Source organism: Canis lupus, chromosome 10 (genome assembly GCF_011100685.1).
Source record: "Canis lupus familiaris isolate Mischka breed German Shepherd chromosome 10, alternate assembly UU_Cfam_GSD_1.0, whole genome shotgun sequence".
Taxonomy (NCBI): Eukaryota; Metazoa; Chordata; class Mammalia; order Carnivora; family Canidae; genus Canis; species Canis lupus.
Window position 1 is genome coordinate 42,802,164 of NC_049231.1, and position 24,027 is coordinate 42,826,190.

At 43.6% G+C, this 24,027-nt stretch overlaps 1 protein-coding gene across 2 annotated transcripts in view; it reads left to right on the top strand.

Annotated features, from left to right (window-relative positions):
- Positions 1 to 24,027, top strand: part of TBC1D8 (TBC1 domain family member 8) — a 113,009-nt gene that overhangs the window by 28,387 nt on the left and 60,595 nt on the right. The window contains exon 2 of one of the 2 annotated variants that reach the window (XM_038550990.1): positions 14,508 to 14,663. In XM_038550990.1, coding sequence (XP_038406918.1) covers positions 14,508 to 14,663 — 156 coding nt within the window. The remainder of the gene's footprint in view (positions 1 to 14,507; positions 14,664 to 24,027) is intronic. The other variant, XM_038550991.1, reaches the window with a different exon arrangement.

The window sequence follows — 24,027 nt, forward strand, 5'->3', positions numbered from 1 at the left end:
TGAAATCCACGTTGGGTACAGAAAGACTGTTGTATGTTGTACATTGGAAGCTCTCTCACTCTTCAAGTGCATGTACGTGGACCATAGGAAGTCTCCCTGAGTTGGGCAGTGCATTAGTTTCCTAGGGCTGTCGTAAGAAAGAACCACAAACTGGGTTGCTTAAAACAACAGAACAATAGTTCTGGAGTCTAGAAGTTCCAAATCAGGAAGTTAGTGGGCCAAGCTCCTTGATGACTGTAGGGGAATCCCTTCTTGCCTCTTCCTTGCTTCTGGTGATGGCTGGAAATCTATGAGATTCCTCGTGGCTGTGCAGCTCCAATCTCTGCCTTCAGCGTCCAATGGAATTCTCCCTGTGTGTCTGTCTTCACATGGCTGTCTTCTCATGTGGATACTACTCAGATTATCCCAGTATGACCTCATTATAATTAATTACATCTGCAAAGACCCTGTTTCCAGGTCAGGTCATATTGTGAGGAACTAAGGGTTAGGATTTCAGCATCTTTTTTTGGGAGGACACAACTCAGGCTATAACAGGTATTTGGTCCGGGTACTCTGCACATATTTCAACATCCATGCAGACCTCACTGGACATAGGAGGAAAAAGGGTGATGGAAGTGAGGATGCTTATCTAAGCCACACAGCTACTAAGGGACAAAGTCAGGATCTGAACTCAGGACTTTGTGACTCCTGAATATATGACTTCCCTAGTTTAGATCAACTGAGGATTGTTTGGGGCTTCCTGTTGGGACTCCTGCATGGAGTCTATGAGCCTTCTGGGCGTTCTCAGGGCATTGGGGACATTATTCAGCTCTAGACCAGTTGAGAACTAAAATATTACTTTGCTACCCATTTCACCTTTCTCAGTGAAATAAATATCATCCATTTGCCAGGAGGAAACACAGAAACATAAAGTCAGTTTGATTTGTTGATCTGGTGGGACTGAATGGGGATTTTTCTTACATTTATTTTTATTTCCACTGTTACTGCTCTCACAACTTAAAATCCTCTTAAATGATATAAAGAGAAGCCTTTTAGATCTTGGCTAACCAACACCCTGCTAAAAGTTGTTTGTCTCTTGGGATCCTCCTGTGTTCTCAGCCTTATGTGATAAGGACCTAACTTGGTTTCTGCTGGTGGCCAGCCTCTTCAGCACAAAAAGTGCACTGAACAGAAGAGCCAAGTCATGAGATGTTCCAGTTCCATCATTACTGTGGGGTGGATGTCTGCAGAATAAATGTCAGAGTGTTTTGCCAACAAGTGCTCTGCACTGGCTTGTTGCAGGAATCCAGAGTCTTGAAGGCTATAGCAGCTTTTCCCAAGTGAGGTAGGCTTTGAACTGTCAGATTTCAAGATCAGAATTCCCAGTAGAAAACTCCTGTAATAAAGAACCGTCCATGAGTCCAAGAAAGTAAATTGCAGCTGCTAAAGCTTCTCCATTTGATCTTATTAAAATTTACTTTTATTAGATTTTTTTCCCCTAAATACTTACTCCAAATTTGCATTTCCCTACTGGTTCTCAGCCCATGGACCTTGTAGATATGCATCTTGGGTTCAGAAAGAAACATTTTCTAAAGGGTTAGATGACCACCCTTCCCACAATGTGTGACGGCCGTAGAGACAGGGGCAAGCTGTCATTTAATTCTCTGTCCCTTTCTTCCCTGATTCTGCCTTGGACCCTACCATGACCCGTGCACATGGCTAAGGCTTTCTTAGGACCTGAAGATGACAACAGGTTCTATGAGATGGTGGCTTGTTACAGACTGGGTCTATAGTAGTGTCACCCAATGGGGAAGGCTGACTATAAGCCATAGGAGTAAATCTACTTCCTTATTTCCATGGGTTGGAGCACCTGTTCTTGGGGAGGTAGAATGTTCTCCTTCCTCTCTAGCTTGCCCTGTTGTCCTTTTTCTGCCATTCCTGAATTAATGGTTAAATTACCGTCTGTCTGATCTTCTAGAAGGGAGGGCTCAGCATTTCAGAGTACGTACTTAGTACAGGCTGGGACTTCTGTGTGCTTTCTTCTAACAGCAAAACAAAACAAAAAATAAAATCTACTTAATCTCTAAGATAAATTTAGTTACTGAAACACTTACCTCCTGCCTCGTCTAAGATAAGATTAGTGGAGTTCTGAAACAGAACCATGCAGTTGTTGATATGTTGCAGGTCTCTGAAAGAGAGTGGCAGATGGCAGACTGAGTAATCGGATTTCAAGATCAGAATCCTCAGTGAACAGAATCCAGCTGCTTGTAGCATATGAAAAATAATTTCTTCCAAGTAAACTCAAAGGACCATCTTCTTTGATTTCATTTTACTGAGAGGATTTATTAACCAAATATTTATTAAAGGCACACCAGGAGCCAGGTACTCCAGGTGCTGGGAACTGATAAAGGATCCCTGCCTTTCCCCTGGCAACCCCTTGTACATGCATTTAAAGTAAGAAACTTCAGTGGATTATCAACATTTAACATTTAGTAGTAGCAAGTTAGTTGTAATTTGATAGCTTAAAAGACTTGTTATCAAGGACAGAAATGTTGAAACCAAAGCCCGAAATACAGGCTTTGTTGCCAGGTGGTAAAGGGTATTGTAAATAATTGTGTCAAACCATAGTGTGCTAAGCTTAACCTCTTTTGGTATACCTGTATACTCGCAAGAGGAATGGAACCCACTGTGGCCTCACTGGCTGCAGTTTAGAAATGAGGACAGTGTTTTACTTCTGGGGAAGGATTAATCCAAACCACAGTGGCCTGGCACAGTGTAGGTGTTCACTGAAAATGTCTTAAAAATTGCACATGAGTTGCTGTATTGAAATGCATGTAGCTTGGTAAGCTGATGAAACAGGCAGACTCATCCTTTTTAAGACTTGTTTGCAGTTTTATAAGCTCCCAGGGGGCTCTTTCCATGCAAGGAGCTGGAACCAGCAAAGTACTGTCTTTCATTTTGAACTTGAGTCTGTGGAAATGTCTTGCTTCACTGACCCTTTTGACTTTCATATTGATTTCCATTTTGCAAAGGAAGTCCTATTGCCTTACCTTATTTATTTTTCTGTAATCCTCCAATGCCTCTAAGCTCCATTTCCTGCCTTTAAGTATGTACAGGGCCATTAAACAACAGTGTGGTTGGTGAGGTGGAGGTAAAATTGTAACTGTAACAGCATCGGGTGCTATCGGGGAGCAGGTTGCTTTTGATGAAATTTGACTGGTAAACCGGTTTGTGCACCACATAGGAGTCTTGTTGAACAAGTTTAACAACCCTTCTGTAACTGTTTCTGAGCATGAAGGGACAGTTCTTTGGACTTCATGCTCAGCCTTGTTTTTCCCTTCCAATCTTCAATATCCCTGATGTGGGCACGGAATAGTCTTTATCTGTGACTAGTTAGAAATGAGGCCATAAGGGCATATACCAAGGGTTATTGTCAGGTGGCAAGATATGAGATAAACATTCTTTGGGGTTTTATAGATTTCAAAATGTGTATTTGTTTTGTGATCAAGGAAAAAACCAGATTGCTTTAGAAGGGCAAATTGAGGCTAAACTGTATTATTTTAGGGAAGATTTTTTGAAAAGATATTCTTTTTTTTAAAAAAGATACTATTTATGTATTAGAGAGAGAGAGAGAAGAGAGAACGAGCAGGGGGAGAGGGAGAGGGAGAAGCAGGGTCCTTGCTGAGCAGAGAGCCCGATGTGGGGCTTGATCCTAGGGTCCTGGGATTGTGACCTGAGCAGAAGGCAGACGCTTAACCGACTGAGCCACCCAGGCATCCTTGGGAAAGGTATTCTTTATAACTGATTCTCTTAATGTGATTTTGGGAGTATAAGTAACACCTGTTGGTCTTGTTCAACATGGGATGTCAAAAGTGATAAATTATCATGTCTCAAACAGGACGTCTCCTGTTAACAGGGACCAAAGTGCACCAGGCTGTTTAAAGACTTGACCGAAGCAGATAGTTTCTCAACACAATTGATAGTTCAGAGATGTTTTGCCAAAGGACTTTGGATCTTTTGAAGTAGCAGAAATTGGCAAGGGAGTATAGCTGATGCTGTTACATTTGATTGCACCAGGGTCAGTCTAACATAATTTTTTGCCTTTTTTTTCTAAGTCAAAACAAGCGGGATGATTCTAGTCTTCATTGGATAGGGGCTACTGGAATCTGAATGAGGAAGGTTCAGGATTAAAAATGAGTGGCAGAAAAAAAAAATGAGTGGCAGTACCTTTAGAGACAAGGAAATCCTGCCATTTTCAACAAAGTGGATAAACCTCAAGGACATTATGCTAAATGAAAGAACCCAGTCACCAAAAGACAGATGCTACATGATACCACTTATGTGAGATGATGAATCTAAAAATAAAATAGACCCATAGAAGCAGAGAATGGAATGGTGGTTGCCAGGGGCTGGGGAAGTGGAGAATGGGGAGGAATTAGAGGGTACCAAGTTTCAGTTATGCAAGGTGAACATGTCCTAGAGATCCACTGTACAGTGTAATGCCTATAGTTAACAATTTTGTATACTTAAATATTTACTACAGGGTAGATCTTATGTTAAATGTTCTTATCATAGTGTTATATATTAATAAGAGAGTGGGAGGAAACTTTTGGAATTGATGGACATGTTTATGGCATTGATAGTGTTGATGGTTTCATGGGTGTATACTTATCTGCAAACTCATATTAATTATGTATACCTTTTTGTATGTCCAAAAGAAAGGGTGACAGATATCTGGAAAGAGCTGAACAGAATGAGAAGGACAGGTTAGCATGGGGCTAGAACCATCAGGATGATGAGCAGATAGTCCTGGAGCACTTGGGTCTGATAGCCTTTGGGAGAGGCCAACAAGGACACATCAGTGTTCAGGGAAGAGGTCCGGGCAACCCCGGATTGTGCTGGGCTTGGAAGCGTGGAGGTGGAGCAGATAGCCATCCCCATTCTTCCCAGATGCCCCTGGCGGCCAGCATTTCATTTGGAGATGGTATCATGTCTTAAAGTCAACCTCTTTGTTGATTCTTGGTTTTTTCTCTCACTGTGCCTCTTACCTTTCATTTTATAGCCTTGAGTCATTCCTGCACTGAAAGAATTTAATCTTAGTTGTTTTATGTAATCATCATACCAGAAGACCAGATAACTGGATAGTCAAGTGCCTAGAAATACTGGAAAATTTTCGAGATAGTGTTCATTATATCCACAGCAACATGTGTCTGTTAAAGCAGGGCTATCACTGTGTTTGGAATTGGCTGTCATGATGGTGTTTTGTGTAGGATTCTTATTGTCATGCACTTTGAGCATTACGTCACCCTGCTCGGAGGTTCACTATGACAGGATCCTTATGTTTGGTCTGAGCCAAAGCAGACGGCTTGGTCCCCATCCAAGGATTATTTATGGAGCCACTAGAATAACGTGTCAGGGTTCACCAGTGTGGACCTAGAGCACATTTATGTTCAAATGGATTTATGATTCATCACTTGGGGGAATGGAGTTAGGAAAAGTTTTTATATTTAATTTAGGAGCCCAATTGTGGACATTTGACCATTATCGTAGTTTTTTTTTTTTTCTTTTACCATCAATCCATACTTTTTAAAATTGTGGTAAAATACATAGAACATTAGCTATCTGAACTGCTTTTTAAAAAAGATTTTATTTATTTATTTATTTATTTATTTATTTATTTATTTATTTATTTATTTATTTGACAGGGAGAGAGAACGTGGGGAGGGGCAGAGAGAAGAGAGAATCATAAGCAGAGCTCCACATGGGGCTTGATCTCACCACTCGAGATCATGACCTGAGCCGCAATCAGCAGTTGGATGCTTAACTGACTGAGCCACCGGGTGCCCCTCAACTGTTTCTAAGCTTACAGTTCAGTGGTATTAAGTGTATAGTTCACATTGTTGCACAACCACCACTGTCTCCAGAGCTCTTTTCATCTTGGAAAACGGAAACTCTATTCCCAATGAAGCATTTTCACAACTTTTGAGTGAAGGCAAAAAGAGTTCTGTCTCCCTTAAGTCCAGGGTGAACAGGACAGTCTACATTGTAACTCCTCCTGGCTGATTAGAGGTAGCCCCCTTACTGGCTGTCATCTCTTGGTTCTTGAGAAGGCAAAGGGTCATTGTGTGGCTGTCCTTGTTCCCATGTATCTGGGAGGTGGGGGCCTGGGGGCTGCCCATCCTGTTCTCAAGAACCAGGGCCAGGATCCCTACCTTGCAGTGCCCTTGAAGCTCTCCTCCCTGGACTTTCACTTGCTCAGACTCATGTAGATTTGGCAGGCTCCTGTCACCATGATGGGCACGTGGCTGCTGTCTTATCCACTGAGTTATAAAGACAGAGCTCGTCAGGGGGCTGGCGCTAGAGCTTCCTGCATGATTCAGTTACCCTGTGGCTTTGCCCACCGATTGACTGCACTCTCAAAATAGCACCAGCATCTCTTAGGTTAGTGGAGATTTGTGGGAATCATAAGGAATACACAGTAAGAGGTATATTGAATTATGTAAAATGCTTTGTAAAAAAAACCAACAACTCTGGAATCTAATTATTTGGATTGTGAATTTGACTTTGAATAGTTAGAGCTCTTTTGTTGAGAATGCACATATTCCCAACATTTGCCTTCTCTTTTCAAAGATAGCAGAAAGGACTTCATGTGACCTTTTAGGTTACTTACTACTTTTCACAAATAAAAGTTTTTTCCTTTTTTCTGGTTCTTTGCTCCCCCTCCATGTCTCCAAGACAGTGATAGCAGCCAAACCAAACAGCCCTAACACGAAGACAGAGCTCTGGACCAAATTAGTTTCCCAACTGGATTATCGTGCTGAGCGCGGTGCACTGTGGGCGTGCTGTCATGTCGATGGCTTGTGGATAATGATGAGAAGCTCTTTCTTTTAGATTTTATTTATTTATTCATGATAGGCACAGAGAGAGAGACAGAGAGAGAGAGGTAGAGACACAGAGGGAGAAGCAGGCTCCATGCGGGGAGCCTGACGCGGGACTTGATCCTGGGTCCTCAGGATCACTCCCTGGGCCAAAGGCAGGCGCTAAACCGCTGAGCCACCCAGGGATCCCATGAGAAGCTCTTTATTGGGGTAAAAGCTTTTTTTTTTTTTTTTTCCTGGGGCTGCTGAAGTCTATTCTAAGCCCAACACCATTAGGAAGACCTGTTTTCTTCAGTGCAGGGGAAAAAATAGACTGTTTTCTGTTTTTTAACTTTCCTGAAAATGCTTTCCATGGGGGCTGGGTGTTGCTGTGTTTTAAGTGGGTTTTACTTGGGGTACCTGGGTGCTCAGTGGTTGAGTGTCTGCCTTTAGCTCAGGCAGTGATCCGAGGGTCCTGGGACCGAGTCCTGCGTCAAGCTCCCCCTAGGGAGCCTGCTTCTCTCCCTGCCTATGTCTCTGCCTCTCTTTGTCTCTCATGAATAAATAAATAAAAGTAAAAAAAAAAAATGGGTTTTACTACGCTAGGGTGCTCTTACTGGTAAGAGCAGAGCACTTTGTCACTGCTGCCTGTGGTTAAGTCCCAGGCTCAACACAGAGGTTATATAAACGAGGAGGCAGTGGGCAGGCTTCTCCAAGTGCCCCTGTTTGTCCCATGTCAGTAGCTGCCGTTTTGTCTTGAACTTGGTACCATCCATGTGCATGAAACCCAGCCAGAAAGAAAGAACAGCATTATCACTTAGAAGCAAATTATTCATAGGCCCCTTTTGGGCCCTAATTATAAAACTTGTCACTCGACATCTATCTCAGCCAGAGTTGTTATTCTAATAGCCTAAAAATAGGAGAGTTGCACTCCGTGAGCCGCCAGGAGGGTTTTCCTGTAGAGCCAGACGAGCCATATGGAGCTGCCGCAGATTCTAGGCAGGCCAGCGTGCTCCATGGGAGCTGCCCTGCACTTGGGGGGATTCGTTCATGGAGACAGAGCGAGGACTTCGCCAAGTGGGGCTTGGGAGAGCCGAGTCAATCTGAATGTAGGTAGAAGTGTAGGTTTGTGGATGATGGAGCATTTCTGAAAATAATCCTTACCCTGTCTTTAAATAGACCCAAGAGCAGGGGAAGAGGAGGCCTGCTTTGGAGCTACAGCTGGTGAGGCCAGTGGTCCCTACTGCTCAGAGCCTTGCCTACTTCATCCCTCCATCCAGAGTGGCCAAAGGATTAGTGAGAAAACAGACTCTAGATGTAAGGCTTCAGTATTTTGTCTTTAAAAAATTTTTTTTAATTTATTCATGAGAGACACAGAGAGAGAGGCAGAGACACAGGCAGAGGGAGAAGCAGGCTCCCTGCAGGGAACCCAATGTGGGACTCGATCCCAGGACTCTGGGATCACGACCTGAGTTGAAGGCAGCCACTCAACCACTGAGCCACCCGGTGCCCCAGTATTTTGTCTTGTTAATGAACCTGAGCCTGGCAAATAAATATTGCCTCAGAGACATCCATGTGAGTTATCTTCAGCTTCCTTATAAAAAGACAGGTAAGGGCAGCCTGCTTAGTGGTTTAGCGCCACCTTCGGCCCAGGGCATGATCCTGGAGACCTGGGATCGAGTCCCACATCGGGCTCCCTGGATGGAGCCTGCTTCTCCCTCTGCCTGTGTCTCTACCCCCCTCCTCTGTTTCTCATGAATAAATAAATAAAATATTTTTTTTTAAATTTTTTTTAAATTTTTATTTATTTGTGATAGTCACAGAGAGAGAGAGAGAATGAGGCAGAGACACAGGCAGAGAGAGAAGCAGGCTCCATGCACCGGGAGCCCGACATGGGATTCGATCCCGGGTCTCCATGATCGCGCCCTGGGCCAAAGGCAGGCGCCAAACCGCTGCGCCACCCAGGGATCCCAAATAAATAAAATCTTTACAAAAAAATAAAATAAAAAGACAGATAAGTAGGGCTACATACCCTGTTGTTAGGAGCTTTGTGTACACGTTTTGCCATATATTTACTTTATTGCTGCATATATATGTATATATTTTTCTCTTAGACCGACTTGACATTTGTGGACATCATACCCCATTTTCTCATGACTTTGAACAATTTTTTTGCCATGCAAATCTTTTTTTCCTTCACCACTCAGCAGAGATTTAAGGATGCTTTTTCCTTCCTGATTTTTTCATTTCTCATTTTGCTTTTCCTGCTACGAACTCTCACCGACCTGCGTCTCACCTTGGCATCTTCTCTACCATCTTGGCTCTTTGTCTGCCATTTCTTTTGTGTTTGTGCTTTGGTTAGCTCTGCCCTGAGTGCTCTGGTTTATCCTGGATTCAGAGCTCCTCCGTTCCTGGAGTTCCTGAAAAGGGGCAGTCTGTATTTGTGCAGAAGTGGAGGGCCCTTGTCTGTAGTGGATGCTGAATGACCTGACTTCCCTTGTCACTTTTTATTTATTTTTTTTAAAGATTTTATTTATTTATGAGTGACACAGAGAGAGGCAGAGACACAGGCAGAGGGAGAAGCAGGCTCCATGCAGGGAGCCAGATGTGGGACTCCATCCCAGGTCTCCAGGATCATGACCCGGGCTGCAGGCGGCGCTAAACCGCTGCGCCACTGGGGCTGCCCCCCTTGTCACTTTTTTAAAAAAGAAACTCAACTTTATTTTTTTAAAACAGTTTTAGATTTACAGAAACATGGTGAAGGCCAGTATAGGGAGTTGTCTTAGACACTATACCCAATTTCTCTGACTATTGACATATTGGTATGGTGTATTTATTACAGTGAATGAACAGATATTGATGGATTATGGTGATGGGCAGACTATGACTTAAGCCTGTAAATATGTTACGTTCTGTGGCAAAAGGGAACTAAGTGTGCAGGTGGAATTAATTGGGTTGCTAACCAGCAGATCTTAATGTAGGGAGATGAGCTTGAATTAAGCAGGAGTGCTCAATGTGATCATAAGGGGTTTCAAAAGTGGAAGAGGAACTCACCCTGGTGTTGCTGGCTTTGAAGATGGGGGAAGAGGCTGGGACCCAAATAAAGTGAGTGGCCACTCAGGGCTGGGAAAGGCAAGCAAAGGGATTCTCATCTTGGGCCTCCAGAAAGGAATGTGCCTGTTGACACCTTGATTTTAGCTTAGTGGGGTCTGTATCAGACCTCCGACCTACAGAACTATGAGATAATAATTTGTTTTGTTTTAAGCTACTGTTTGTGGTTATTTGTTGGAGCAGCAGTAGAAAACGAATAGTTTGATATGATAGTTCGGTAAAGGCCATGTTTTATACAGGTTTTGCTGGCCTTTTTCTGCTCCGGGGGTCACCTCTCAGGACATTACTTACTATGTGGTCATCTTGGCTGTGACAGTTTCTCAGACTTCCCTTGTTTTTAATGAATTTGGTGATTCTGATAGGACTGGTCGGGCATCTTGTCTGTGTCACACATGAGGCTCATTCTCTCATATTTGCTTTGTCTCTCCAGACTGTGTTTTCTTGCTTCTCAGCATTCTTTGTAATTGTTTCTGAAAGCCCGACGTGATGTATGGAGTACTAAGAACTGAAGAAATAGTTCTTAGTTCTATGTGACTCTGACCAGGACTTGGGCTGTATTTGTGTGCTGTAGCTACAGGTGCCTGAGGTTCTCAGATTCCTCAGGTGTCCTTGCTTTGGTCTGTCTTTGGGCTGCTTTAACAACGAATTCCAGGATACCTGGCTAGCTCAGTCTATAGAGCATGGCCTTTTTTTTTTTTTTTAATTCTTTTTTTTTTTTTTAAGATTTTATTTATTTATTTGAGAGAGAGAGAGAGTGAGAGAGAGAGAGAGAGAGCACAGGCAGGAGGAGCTTGAGGGTGTATACCATCTCATGACCCAGAGATTATGACCTGAGCTGAAACCAAGGGTTGGACGCTTAACCAACTGAGCCACCCAGGTGCTCCAGAGCATAGGACTCTTAGTCTCAGAGTTGTGAGTTCAAGCCTTATGTTGGGTGTAGAGATTTCTTAAACACTGAGAAACGCCCAAACCCTGAACTCTTCACGTGGAATCGAAGTCTTCCAGCTCTTCAGCTGTCGATGTGGTGATAAAGAATGGGGAGAAGCACCCTGTAAATCTTATCAGAGAAATCTCAGTCTGTGTCCCTGGGTTGTACTCTTTAGTAGTGTTTCTTGGATGCCTCTCTCTTCCTCTCACCCCCTCCTTAGGTGAGACTGGAAGACTGGAGTGGGTTGAAGTCAGAAATGGCCTTCCCCTAGCTAGGATAAAATTCTGGAAAAGTCTTTCCCCTGGAGAGCGGGCGTGTGTTATGGAGGATGCTCTGAGCACCCTGCACTGTGATGACTTCCCTTCCCCTAGGCAAGCATGTGGGGATTTTTCCTGGCTTTTCATAGCAAGAACCTGGTGGTAAAAACCATACGGGTTTGGGGCCCCCTAAGACTATGGCCACCAGGAGTTTCTTACTCTCCTGTTAGTTTGCACTCAGCCTCCAGCAACTTGTCAAAACCACCATTTAAGTGTTCCTACTGGTGTAATGGCCCCGGTGCCTTCTGTGTCAAGCAAGCAGATCTTGGCTGTGACTTTGAATTGTCTCTTCTCTCCAGAATTTTGGGTTGTGATTTGACCTGTGACCTTAGTTCTTTGATGGGTCCCAGAAAAGCCCCTGGTTTTCAGTTTGTTCAGCTTCTTGTTGTCAGGATGGGAGTGAGAACTCCAAATTCTTTACATGGTAGAGCTGAAACTAGAAGTCGTTGTCTGCCCCCCATTCCCTTCATTGCTCCCTCCCCACCTTCCCAGCAGCTGAAGTTTGGTACCAGGTTGGTTGTGTTGGTATAAGACACCCGGACCATTGCAAAAGCCTCCTGAGTTGAAGAGGGAAAAAAAAAAAATCACTCTTTCTGATAAAAACGACTGCTTTCTGTGTTGTGGTGATGCTGTTATTTCCTACCCTTCTCACTTCCTTCTTTTTGTTGCTCAGGTTTTTCTTATTAGCAAACTAGATACGGATTCTACAACAGATCACTTAAATTGGGAAGTGCTAAGTCTACATGAAGAACAGGTGGGGTTTTTAGCACCTTTCTAGGGTCCATCCACTTCCCTATCACTCCCTCCCTCCAAGCTTTGACAGTCAGGCATGTTTATCAATCTTATACAAATGCATCTTTAACTTTACCCTACCCCCCCACACCGACCCGTGCTTTTTTTTTTTTTTTAATTTTTATTTATTTATGATAGGCACACAGTGAGAGAGAGAGAGAGGCAGAGACACAGGCAGAGGGAGAAACAGGCTCCATGCACCGGAAGCCCGACGTGGGATTCGATCCCGGGTCTCCAGGATCGCGCCCTGGGCCAAAGGCAGGCGCTAAACCGCTGCACCACCCAAGGATCCCCCCGACCCGTGCTTTTAATCACAGAGCTCCCCTAAGCAGCTGTGTAGGTTCTGTGTTAAAGTAGCAGCCCCTTAATCTGACAGCTTTCAGCCCCCCTCAATTATCTGTAAGTCAGGTGCAAACCAGTAAGGGGGTAAAAATTCTGAGCAGCCTAAGGAATAATTGCTATAAAAAGTCACACACTCTCCTTCTTCCCCTCAAGCCATTGATTGGGACAGATCAAGGTGATTATACGGGTGGGGTGGATGGGCAGTTGGAGCCTGAATAGGGTGAAGAGGGCATCTGTCAGAAAGGGGACAGTGGTAGCAACAGGAGGACTGATTAGATATGTAAATACATTAAGAATAATGGAAACCAGGTTCCTTGGTGTTGAAGAGAGTTGGAAATGTGGAAAGAAATGGGAATGAACAATGTGGTAGTGGATTGCAATTGGAGGTACTGATGTGAGCTCAGTTTTTATGTATAAAATCAATATAAAAATAATGTTAATGTGTACTTATGTATTTACATACATACATACATATATATATACCCATGCACCTATGCATATACGCACATGTACGTATAGTACCAAATTCTGACCACTGAAAGGTTCTGGGAGCAAGCACCCTCATAGCAGTAAGTATACCTGGCTCCCAGATTTTGGCTTTTATTATTATTATTTTTTAAGATTTTATCCATTTATTCATGAGAGACAGAGAGAGAGGCAGAGACACAGGCAGAGGGAGAATCAGGCTTCCTGCCAGGAGCCTGATGCGGAACTTGATCCCAGGACTCCAGGATCACGCCCTGAGCCAAAGGCAGACACTCAACCACTGACTCACCCAAGCATCCTAGATCTTGGCTTTTCATATCATTCTTCACTAAATGAACCAGGGCTTCTTGGAGAAATTGCTGATTCCAGGGCTAAAGCAGGAAAAATACAGGATGAACTGGGATTATTTGATCATGCCAGAAAGTAGAAAGAATAATGAGGACATGTCCAAAGGACACAGAAGCCAGCTTGAAGGGGCTCTCACTGGCTACTCATTGTCAGAGACAATGTGAACATCAAAATACCTGTAATGCCAGAGTGGATAAAGCAGGAGAACATGAAACCATACTGATAGAAATAAAAAAGTTGAAAATTTAATGAGGAATGTAGTTTCAAAGTACTTCACAGCATACTTGTTAATTATGAAGAGGAAAAAGGAGTAACTTTACAGTGTGGAAGCTTGGCAAACACTTTTACCAGTAATGGGACAATATGAAATCGTCTGCCACCTGCTGTGTGGGTGGGTGTGCTTCTGTGTTTGCTGTGGATTCATGCTGATATTCATGACAACAGAATGATAAACCTTTACTTTGTATGCTTTTATGGCCTGTGAAGGACTCCAGTATATTACTTGCTGCTCACAGTCCCCTTCTGGAGTAGGCAGGGGTTATTCATTTACCATGGGGATGATGATAAAATAATAATGGTACTTCTTACATCCAGGTGATAGTCTAAGAGTCTAAGACTTTTTGAATGTTGCATACATTAATTCTTACAATTACCCTATGAGGTAGGTATACAGCGATTATTCTATTTTACAAGGCATGGAAAAGTTAAGTAACTTGCCTAAGATCACACAGCTTGAAAATTGGGGAGCTGGGACTCGAGTCAGGCATTCTGAGTACAGATCCCCAGCTCTTATTTAAAGAGTCATGTTGGGATCCCTGGGTGGCGCAGCGGTTTGGTGCCTGCCTTTGGCCCAGGGCACGATCCTGGAGACCCGGGATCGAATCCCACATCAGGCTCCCGGTGCATGGAGCCTGCTTCTCCCTCTGCCTGTGTCTCTGCCTCTCTCTCTCTCTCTCTCTCTCTCTCTCTCTCTCTGTGACTATCATAAATAAATAAAAAAAAAATTAAAAAAAAAAAGTCATGTTGCCTCTGTTTTGAAGATGTTGAGGAAAGCAAGCAAGTTAAGTGACTCTTCTGGGGTCCCTTGCTCACTTGGTCACTGGATTCTGCAAATGTGTACTGAGTGCCTGTTAATGTCAGGCCCTGTTCCAGATGTTGGGTATCTGGCATCGGGTAGCCAGAGCTCTGGGCCTCATGGAGCTCAGGCTCTTGAGAGGTGAGTTGAAGAACTGGACCCAAGCCTGTTGCCTTCTCGTGTCATGTTTAGTACCAACTGAACTGTGTGCGGGGAGTGGGCAGCTGGTCAGTCCCTGTGCTCAGAGATGCACTTTCTTTTTTCTTTTGAAGGTCGCCTGGTAGGTGCTCTGGATGCAGTGCTGGATTCCAATGCACGGGTCGCTCCATTTCGAATTCTCCTTCAAGTGCCTGGGTCCCAGGTTTATTCTCCCATAGCATGTGGTGAGTTACTGAGTGGATCAGACGTTTACTGGGCCATAGCCACTGGTGAGTTTTGTTCCAGTTGGAATATTCCAAACCTTAAGGTCTAAGCATGCTGAGTACTGCATGTTGGTGAAGCTTGAAGGTAACTCCATTTAGAAACTCATCTGCTTTTATGAGCTCTTTTCTTTTTCTTTCCAGCCATCAAAAGCATATAAAGGCTACAATATGGGCACCTTAGCTTGGGCATGCCAGGCTTTTGTGTGGTGTGTTGTTCCAAGGTCCTATATATTGTTGAGTATGAACGGAGCCCTTTCCTCCTTAATTTTGTTTCTGACCTAAAAAACATCGTCCTGGGTAGTGTCTGAGGGCTGCGTCTGACTCAGGGCAGTTTTCACCCCCTTGTTCTACATTTATGCAGCATCACTGGACTGCTCCACCCCATGGGAATTTTGAAATCCCTTCATCCTCTTCATCTGGGGTTTTAATCCACCTACATTCTCTGATGCTCTACCTGCCATGCCAGCATCTCAGGGACTGGGAATCATTCCATCTGAGAAGCCTCTTCTATTAAGAAACAAAAGCAATATGTGTCTTTTTAACTATACAAGTTGTAAATGTTCACTTTCCAGAAATTAAGTTAGGTAAGAGAAAAGGACAGGAAATCTTCTGTACCCTCTTATCAGTGCTGATCCACTCTTCTGTGTACCTGTGCTAATACACGTCGAGGTTTCTAGTTTGTTTTTTTTCTCTCAACACTTGACTAGCTACCATAAATTTCCAGCATCACCACACCCTCTTTAACAATGCTGGATATTTTTTTCCTGGAGAATACAGAAAAGTATGAAGAAGAAAATTTTTACCATATCCACCCTACAATTCTAAACACTGCTAACATAACATCTTGGTAATTTTTTCCCCCAGTTTGTTCTAGTTAAGACAGATCCTTCTGTATTAGTATAAAATCATAAAAATGGCACATATTCAGTATAATCCATCAATACTTGACAAGTACAAGGAAGAAAATGTCTCTTACCCCATATTCTAGATGCTCAATGTAACCTCTGGTCACCCTGGGTTCACTTCATTGAGACCACTGTATACTGCATTTAGGGCAGGTACAGTGATAGTTTTGGAGACAAAAGTACCTTTGTACTTTGTGAAAATGGAACCTGCTATTTTGTAATAAAATAATTACAATGCTAATAATTGACAGTGCTATTTTGTAACAAAAGTATTGTTTTTACTTGATCTCAACTAAGCGAGAAGTTGAAGTAAAACCAGAGAAATGTTAAGCTTCAAAAATAAATGTTTCCTTAACACAAGAGCTTATTTTCTAAAGGGTTCATTAAAGGTTAAGGGAAGAGATTTGTGAAAGCATCACAAGGTTAGGAATTGTGGCTTTTTAAAGCAGTGTTGTGATTCTGACCATATGGGTTTACTCCCCAGCCTAGAAGGGTGCCAAGGTGCCAGCATTTTTACTCTTTTTCCTTCCTCTCTGGTTTCTCACTTAAAAGCATGTTATTATTAACTTCATGTTGTACTTTTCATTCTGTCCATTGTCATGCTGTCCATCATTCTTTGGCTCTGTCCTCTACTTAAATTGATCTAATGCTTTTATTCAGGTATGGCTTTCCTAATACAGAATCTTTAATTTTGGCTCATCTCTCTCTCTCTCAGGTGCCCAAATGACTGAGCCACCTAGGGGCCCTAATTTTGGCTCATCTCTTGATTGCCTAGATTCCTGTTTTCTTCTCCCATTGTCTCACATTTACAAGGGTCTGTCCCTTGCTTTGGACTTTAATGACACCTTGGCTGGGTATAATAGTCTCTGGCCATCCAGAGCTTGCTCCAGGGTCTTCCTGTAATTAACAAGGCAATGGGAGAAATCTGAGGCTGGCCTTTTTTTTTTCCCCCTCCTTTTTACTCCCTTGTGGGTGATGTGCTTTTTGCACTTGTAACTGTCTGTATCCTTGAGGTTAAGTAGTTTAGTAACTTGGTTGTGATCTGTTACTACCTTGAACACATTGTGTTAGATTTTTCTGGAATTCAGTGTGCTCTTTCAGTATGCTTTTGATTTCTTTAATCACATCAGGAAATTTTCTTGTTCATTATGTGTATTTTTAAAAATGCACCTAATCGGGATCCCTGGGTGGCTCAGCGGTTTAGCGCCTGCCTTTGGCCTAGGGCGTGATCCTGGAGTCCCAGGATCGAGTCCCACATCGGGCTCCTGCATGGAGCCTGCTTCTCCCTCCTCTTGTGTCTCTGCCTCTTTCTCTCTCTATCACAAATAAATAAATAAATCTTTAAAAAAATGCACCTAATGTTCCATTTATTGGAATCCCCACCTCAGAGACCTTTCTGTTGGATAGCTGTTGTCTTCTTTTTGTTCTTGTTTTTACCTGTCTCTTCAACTAGTATCCTTTATGCTTCTATCTGTCTCTTCAACTAGTATCCTTTCCTCTAAGATAATAATTCAGTTTTCTGCTGTGTATCCCACACTTTGCTGCTTTAACCTACTAATTTGGCTGTGTTTTTTAAACATTTAATTTATTTAGAGAGGGAGAGAACACATGAGTGGGGTCTGGGGGAGAGAGGGGGAGAGAATCACAAGCAGACTCCATGCTGAGTGTGGAGCCTGACACGGAGTTCCATCCCATAACCCCAAGATTGTGACCTGAACTGAAATCAAGTCAGAGGCTCAGCCGACTGAACCACCTAGGCACCCCTCATTTGACTGTGTTTTGGTCATCATTTCTTGGATATCTCCTCTCCCCTTTTTTCTGTTTCATCTTTTCCTCTTTACATTCTTATTTTCCTGAATTCATGTTCTTGATGTCTTGGAGCATGAAGTGTTTGTGAGGATTTCCCTTTCTTCCTTGAGGGTTTCTTCTAGGACACAGTTTGTCTTTTGAATACCTTGTACTCCTCTGTTTATCCTCTTCTGCTGTCAGGTGTTGGCTTGGTTGCTATGCTGTTGCTCTGCATCCCACTCATGCTTGGACATGGTCATCTAAGGCTGACACTGTAGTATATGCACCAGTGTAGGAGAACTTTCTGAGTAGTATTTTGGTGACAGAGCAGAGAGGACAGGTGTGCTGCTGGGCTGGATGTGGGATGCAGCAAGACCCTGTCCCTTTCTCTTTCTCTCCAATTTCTCCCCAGGCCAGATAGTTGGTCTTGCTCTGGGTTTGGGGCTTTTGATGGGAATGTCCTGGAGTTTTGTCTCACTAGATTGGTTTCTGGGGAGTCTGCAGAGTGGGGACCCTGCTCAGTTCCTGGATCTGTGTAGTCCAGGAGGTCTACAGTAGCCATTTGGGACTCCTGGAGTACTTTTGGACCACAGCAAGTTTATGGCTGCACAGCCCTCAACCTTCTGGCTGTAGACTAAGTTACTCATTTAGTCCTTTATTAGATACTTAACTGGTTCTAATTTTTTAGTATTTAAAAACCTAAATGAACATCCAGACACTTAAATATTTCAGGATACTTCTCAATCCCCAAAGTCCATTCATGTGAAATGTTGAGTGCCTGACCCATACCAGACACGTGCTTAGTGTTTCGGGTGGTGAGGGGGTTCCTGGGTGAGGAGCCTCCCTCCACTCGTGTTCACGGGGCCCTGGGGAATACACTGAGCAATCCAGAGGTGGCAGGTAGAGCTGGAATGAAGAGTAGGGAAGTGAGAGGCGGCAAGATCCTTGCTGAGCACATAGTAAGGAAGTTCTGCAGCAGGGCGATGTACTTTCTGATGCTGAACTGCATGCTGTAAAGTTTGTGGCAGCTTCTACCTGCTTCTCCCACTCCCCTGCCCAAACAGTGCAATCCTGAGAAGGTTGAATTCCTAGAATATTCTTTCTCTTGAGCCAGGATCTGCTTTGTTTAGTTTCCACTTGGCTGAGTATTTGCCTTGGACCTGACCCATGGCAGGTCTGCAGATGCTGCACGTTATTCAGCTGTATTGCCCACAAGAAGTCCCCTGTGTATGCAGTAGTTCTTTCCAGCGCTGCTTTTCTTGGGTTAGGGGAGAAAGAACGGGGAGGGTATTTGTGTCTTGGCTTGTGGTATTGATTGAGATCCTTAGGCCTCTTCTGGGAGTCACTTGGGCATCCTGTGCTGTGATATTGACTCAACATATTTAATATTTTATTGTGTCTTGAGCATTGAGAAAGGATCCCTGCCCCGGGTTTTAAATCTCCGATAAAGCACAAAGAAGAACTGTAGGAAAGGCCTGGGCGGCACCAGGACGTGGGCAGGAACAGGAAGAGTGGCCTGCAAGAACCACTTTTGATTTGATTTTTGACTGTTTGCACGGCAGCGTGGGGAGACTACAGGAGAGCTTTTGAGAAGAATTTTCTTCTTCTTTCTTTCCTTCCTTCTGTTTGTTTTTAAGCAGAGGTGGAAGAGCAAGGTAGATAATCCCCCGGGTGAACAATATTATTTGGCAGCGGATTTGTGGATGATTGTGGTTTGAAGGGGCTAAGCAATAAGTTGCTTTTATTTTTTGACTTACATGGACCAACGAATCTCAAAGCTTTATAAACCTCACTGGCCTCAGTGCATAAAAGATGCATGGTGAGAGGGTGGTGAGGGCTTGTGTAGGAGAGAGGTATGGAGGACTGCCCTGTCTTTCAGGTTGACACCCAAATGCCCCCTCTGAGAAACTTCTCCCGGCCCCCCTCCCCCACCCTGACTACTTTCCCCACTCTGCTGGTGGAGCCCTCCAGCACTTACCAGTGCTGTTACTTAACTTTTTTTTTTTTAATCTGCCCTCTAATGAAGATAAAAGTTATCCAGTGTCCAGGATAGAGCGTGGTGTGCAGCAAATAGTAGGCAAGCAAATAAGCCACAGTGGTCCAGTATGGACTCCTGCTTTAGATATGAGTAAGTAGTCTGTTAGTCAAAGAAGGTAATGGGCTCAGCACTTAAGCATCCAGTACCTAAGGAGTGGAAGGTGGGGCATGCAATCTTATATAACACTTCTTGGTCCTTTCTGCAATCAGGGCAGGGATATTCCATGGCCGGGTGAGGCCCTGGGTCAGAAACTGTAAAACAAGCGTCCAGGACCCATTGAGCAGTAGAAAAACTTGCAAAACAGGGATCTTGCTTTAAAACAAAACAAAGGATCCCTGGCTGACTTAGTGGTTGAGCATCTGCTTTCGGCTCAGGGCATGATCCCAGGGTCCTGGGATTGAGTCCTGCATCAAGCTGCCTGCTGGGAGCCTGCTGCTCCCTCTGCCTATGTCTCTGCCTCTCTCTCTCTATCTCATGAATAAATAAAATCTTTCAAAACAAAACAACCCCCCAAAAAACCATTTTTTAAAATTGTGGTAAAATATATGTAACATAAAATTCACCATCTTCACCATTCTTAAGTGTATAGTTCAGTGGCATTAAGTACATTCACATTATTGTGTGGCCATCACCACATCCATCTCCAGAAATTTCTCACTTGCACAAACTGAAATTCTGTGCCCTTCAAACACCAAGTCCCATTCCTTCGTCCCTAGCCTCTGGCGGCCACCATTCTGCTTCCTGTCTCTGTGGATTTGGCTTCTTTAGGAGTGTCTTTGAAGTGGAATTGTACATATTTGTCCTTTTGTGGCTGGTGTGATGTCCTCAGGGTTTGTCTGTGTTGTAGCAGGTGTCAGAATTTTGTTCATTTTAGGACTGCATAACCAAGAGGGCTTCATGTGATCAGCACCTGAATAGAAATAAATCAAGGGAAAAAAAAAAGAAAAAAAAGAAAAAATAATAAATCAAGGACATGGTGAGTGGAACCAGGAGAGTCACATCTCAAGAGTCAATTTCTGGTCTGGGTTGGGAGGGGAGGGAAGAGTTGATGGAAGAGATGAGTAGTCCAGGGCTCCAGCCTTGGGTGGGTCAGCTTCGGACCACATTGACATCTAAGCATGAAGGGCTTTTGGGGGCCCTGGAGGAGCAAGGAGAAATTGTTGGGGTGTCTCTTCTGATGTCTCAGCCTGTACTTTCTTGGCAGTTGAAAAGTCCAGGCTAGGGGCGCCTGGGTGGCTCAGTCGATTAAGTGTCTGCCTTAGGCCCAGGTCATGATCTCAGGGTCCTGGGATTGAGCCTCATGTCAGGCTCTTTGCTTAGTGAGCAGTCTGCTTCTCCCTCTGCCCCTGCCCTCCACCACTTGTGCTTGTGCATTCTCTCCTCAAATAAATAAAATCTTTAAACATAAAAAAGTCTGAGCTGTGAATTACCCATATGTTGCTTCATATTCCTGTTGGTAGGTGACTTTCGGTGCTGTTGGTGTGTTATAGACACATATGTTATTCTTTACCATGGCCTGGAAGACTGAATTGTCTTTGCCTCGTTTTGGGGACCAAGGGAAAAAAAAAACCAGAAAAGGCTCTGGATTATCTGCATTGATCGTTCCAGGAGTTAAACCGATTATGTAATAATTGGACTCTTTTTAACATTGATTAATTGAGCTATGGGGTGGATTGTCTTTTCTGGTTACTGAAAGAGGACTTGATTGCCTTGCTTCAAGACAGCCAGGGCGAAACATGGCCAAGATAGCAGGAGCTTTCTGAGGAAGTCGTCAAACTTTTGTATAGATCATCTTTTAATAATGCTCATGTCTTCACAGATCTGAGTTTGGACCCCAGAGTGCCCGAATACTTTTGTGACTGTTTGTGACAGTATTAGTACAAAATTTTCACCTTCTTAACGAGGTTTCAGGCCATGGTTTTGAGTGAAATGAGGGAGAGCAGGAAAATGGGCAAGCATCATGATACCACCTTACACCGGTAGAGTGTAGAGAATTTCAAGCAGAAATTCCATTTCAGAATCTTCCTTCTGTCTATCAAAGGTAGATACCCACCTGTATGGGCAGAAGCATACCTGTATCTGGGGAGGGGTTAAATGTGTAGTTTGAAAAAACTTAAGGGGCACCTCGGTGGCTCAGTCGGTTAAGCATCTGTTTTTGGCTCAGGTCATGATCCCAGAGTCCTGGGATGGAGCCCTTTGTGGGCTCCCTTCTCTGGGGGGAACCTGCCTCTTCTCCCTCTGCCTGCTGCTCCCCATGCTTTTGCACTCTCTTTCTCTCTTTCTGTCAAGTAAATAAAATCTTAACTAAGTTTTTTTCCTTTTTTTTTTTTAATACTTTCACTTTAGAAAATGAAAAAAATACATGACTTTGAAATTTCCAAGGTCGTTAAAGGACGCTTTATGCTTTTGCTAATGAAAATGTGAGGCATATGTTTTTTTAAGAATTGTGAATCACAGGGAGTTAGGCTTTCCAGCTTAAAAAATTCTTTCCTTTTGCACAAACTTTCCTCATTTGTTCCTCTCAACAGTGTATAGGTAGGCATAATTACTGACTTTGGAGAGGGAGGAAGCAAGGCATAAATTGCCTAGTAAGTTGCCAGGGCCACATCTTGTGTCAGGAGTGCCTCACTGGGTAGGCTCAGGCACAGGTCCTGCTAGAACATTCTCAGTATTTTTTATGATTTCTTTCTTATCTCTGCCCTTGACCATGGCTGGCATTTTAGTTTCTTGTATTCTGCATCACTATTTGCTTTGTCTTTGGAGAGAGAATTTTATTATGGGAGGAAATGTTCCAGGGTGGATCAGATTAGTGTCCTGGTGAACTTTGTGCCAGGGCAGCAAAGGAAGTGCCAGCCAGATCTTTTTTCAAGAACAGAACTCACTGTGCACTTCAAGGAAAATCTGGGAGGCAGCCCTGCAGGAGGAAAGTTAGAACTTTCTTCTGGGTGCATACTCGGAGGCGACTTACTGTGACTTGTCATATTTGCTCTTAGTTGCTTGGATTTCCTTGGACAACACTACCTGGCATTTTCCATGTGGGATTTCCACTTGGAAATGGCTGAGGCGTGCCTTGGCTAATGCTTCTTTTCATTCGGTGAGTCTCTGTCACCAGGCTCCTACTTTTTAAAACAATTTTGCTTAGGCTCAAATAATTAAACTCACTGAAGATGTTTGTCCATTAGGGATGTTACTTATGATTTTAAAAAGCAGACAAATCCTGCATGTAACTTTTAGACTTCGTAAATTTGAAGGTCAAAAGTCCTATTTAAAAAATGCTTTTTAGGGGATCCCTGGCTCACTCAGCGGTTTGGCGCCTGCCTTTGCCCAGGGTGTCATCCTTGGGTCCCGGGTTGAAGTCCCACATCAGGCTTCCTGCATGGAGCCTGCTTCTCCCTCTGCCTGTCTCTGCACCTGCCCCTCCCCGTGTGTGTGTGTGTGTGTGTGTGTGTGTGTGTGTGTGTGTCTCATAAATAAATAAAATCTTTTTAAAAAATGCTTTTTAACCCAGGTAGATATTGGCAGGCCCCATGGTCTTGCATTCTCCAGGTAGCCACAGTCCCCACCCTCAGTGGAAACACACTCCCTTTCTCCCTCTTGAGATAATTCTTCCGCATGAAGTCTCTTCCTCCCTAAATCCTGATTTGTTACTTGACATACTTAAGAATAAATATGACCTCTATAAGATCTAAAGGTGTGAGGCTGGGTTTCTCTGTCATCTTCCTTGTTGCCTAACATTTGCACAAAGCATGACCTGTTGGAAAAAAGGAAACCATCTGGAGGGGATCTTGGCAGACATCTGGTTTCATCCCTTCTGTTTTAGTAGATGTGAGGAGACTGGCCAAGACATATGGGTTTCAAAATAAAATGACTTTGGTGAGTGAGTTTTTATTAGATGATTCCTTAATGATTGAAAATGAAGGCAGAGCGTGAGACTGGAAGCCTCTGGACTCTCTGTGGCATGGGGAGCGCTCCTTCTTTCACAGGTTTTTCTGGCCTATGTTTTGTCCTAATCCCTTCATGCTGGTTTTATGCCTTGAAGCTGTCTGCCTCCCAGAGGGCTTGCTTCAGGGCTTGCTGTTGCGCTGGCTTCTCAGACCTATGCTGAACCCAATGATCTGAGTTGCCTGGGGCTGGGAGTGATCCTGATTGCAAAAATAATAAGGAAATTCAGGGAGTGTGAAATCCTTCACCCTTGTTTCTTGCTCTGCTTTCGTGTGTAATTTTTACAAAGTGTTCCTCCTAAGTGTGGAGGTCAGTTTATCGAAATCAATGACTTTTTTGTTAACAAGGGGATTTTAAAGTGTTTTTCGTTATGAAGATTTTCAGACATACCCCAAAATGTTCTCAGACATGTCCCAAAGTAGCGAGGACAGCATAATGACCTCTTACAAGCCCATGCATTGGGATCAGAAAATAAATGTCTTGGGATCATGGTTTTGCCTACTTTGCTTTATCTCTTATTCTCTCCTCCTCCTCACCCCCCGATGTATTTTATTTTTTTTAAAGATTGTATTTTTTTTATTCATGAGAGCCAGAGAGAGACTGGCAGAGAGAGAAGCAAGTTCCCTGCAGAGCAGGGAGCCCAATGCAGAGCTTGATTCCAGATCACGACTTGAGCCAAAGGCAGACATTTAACCAA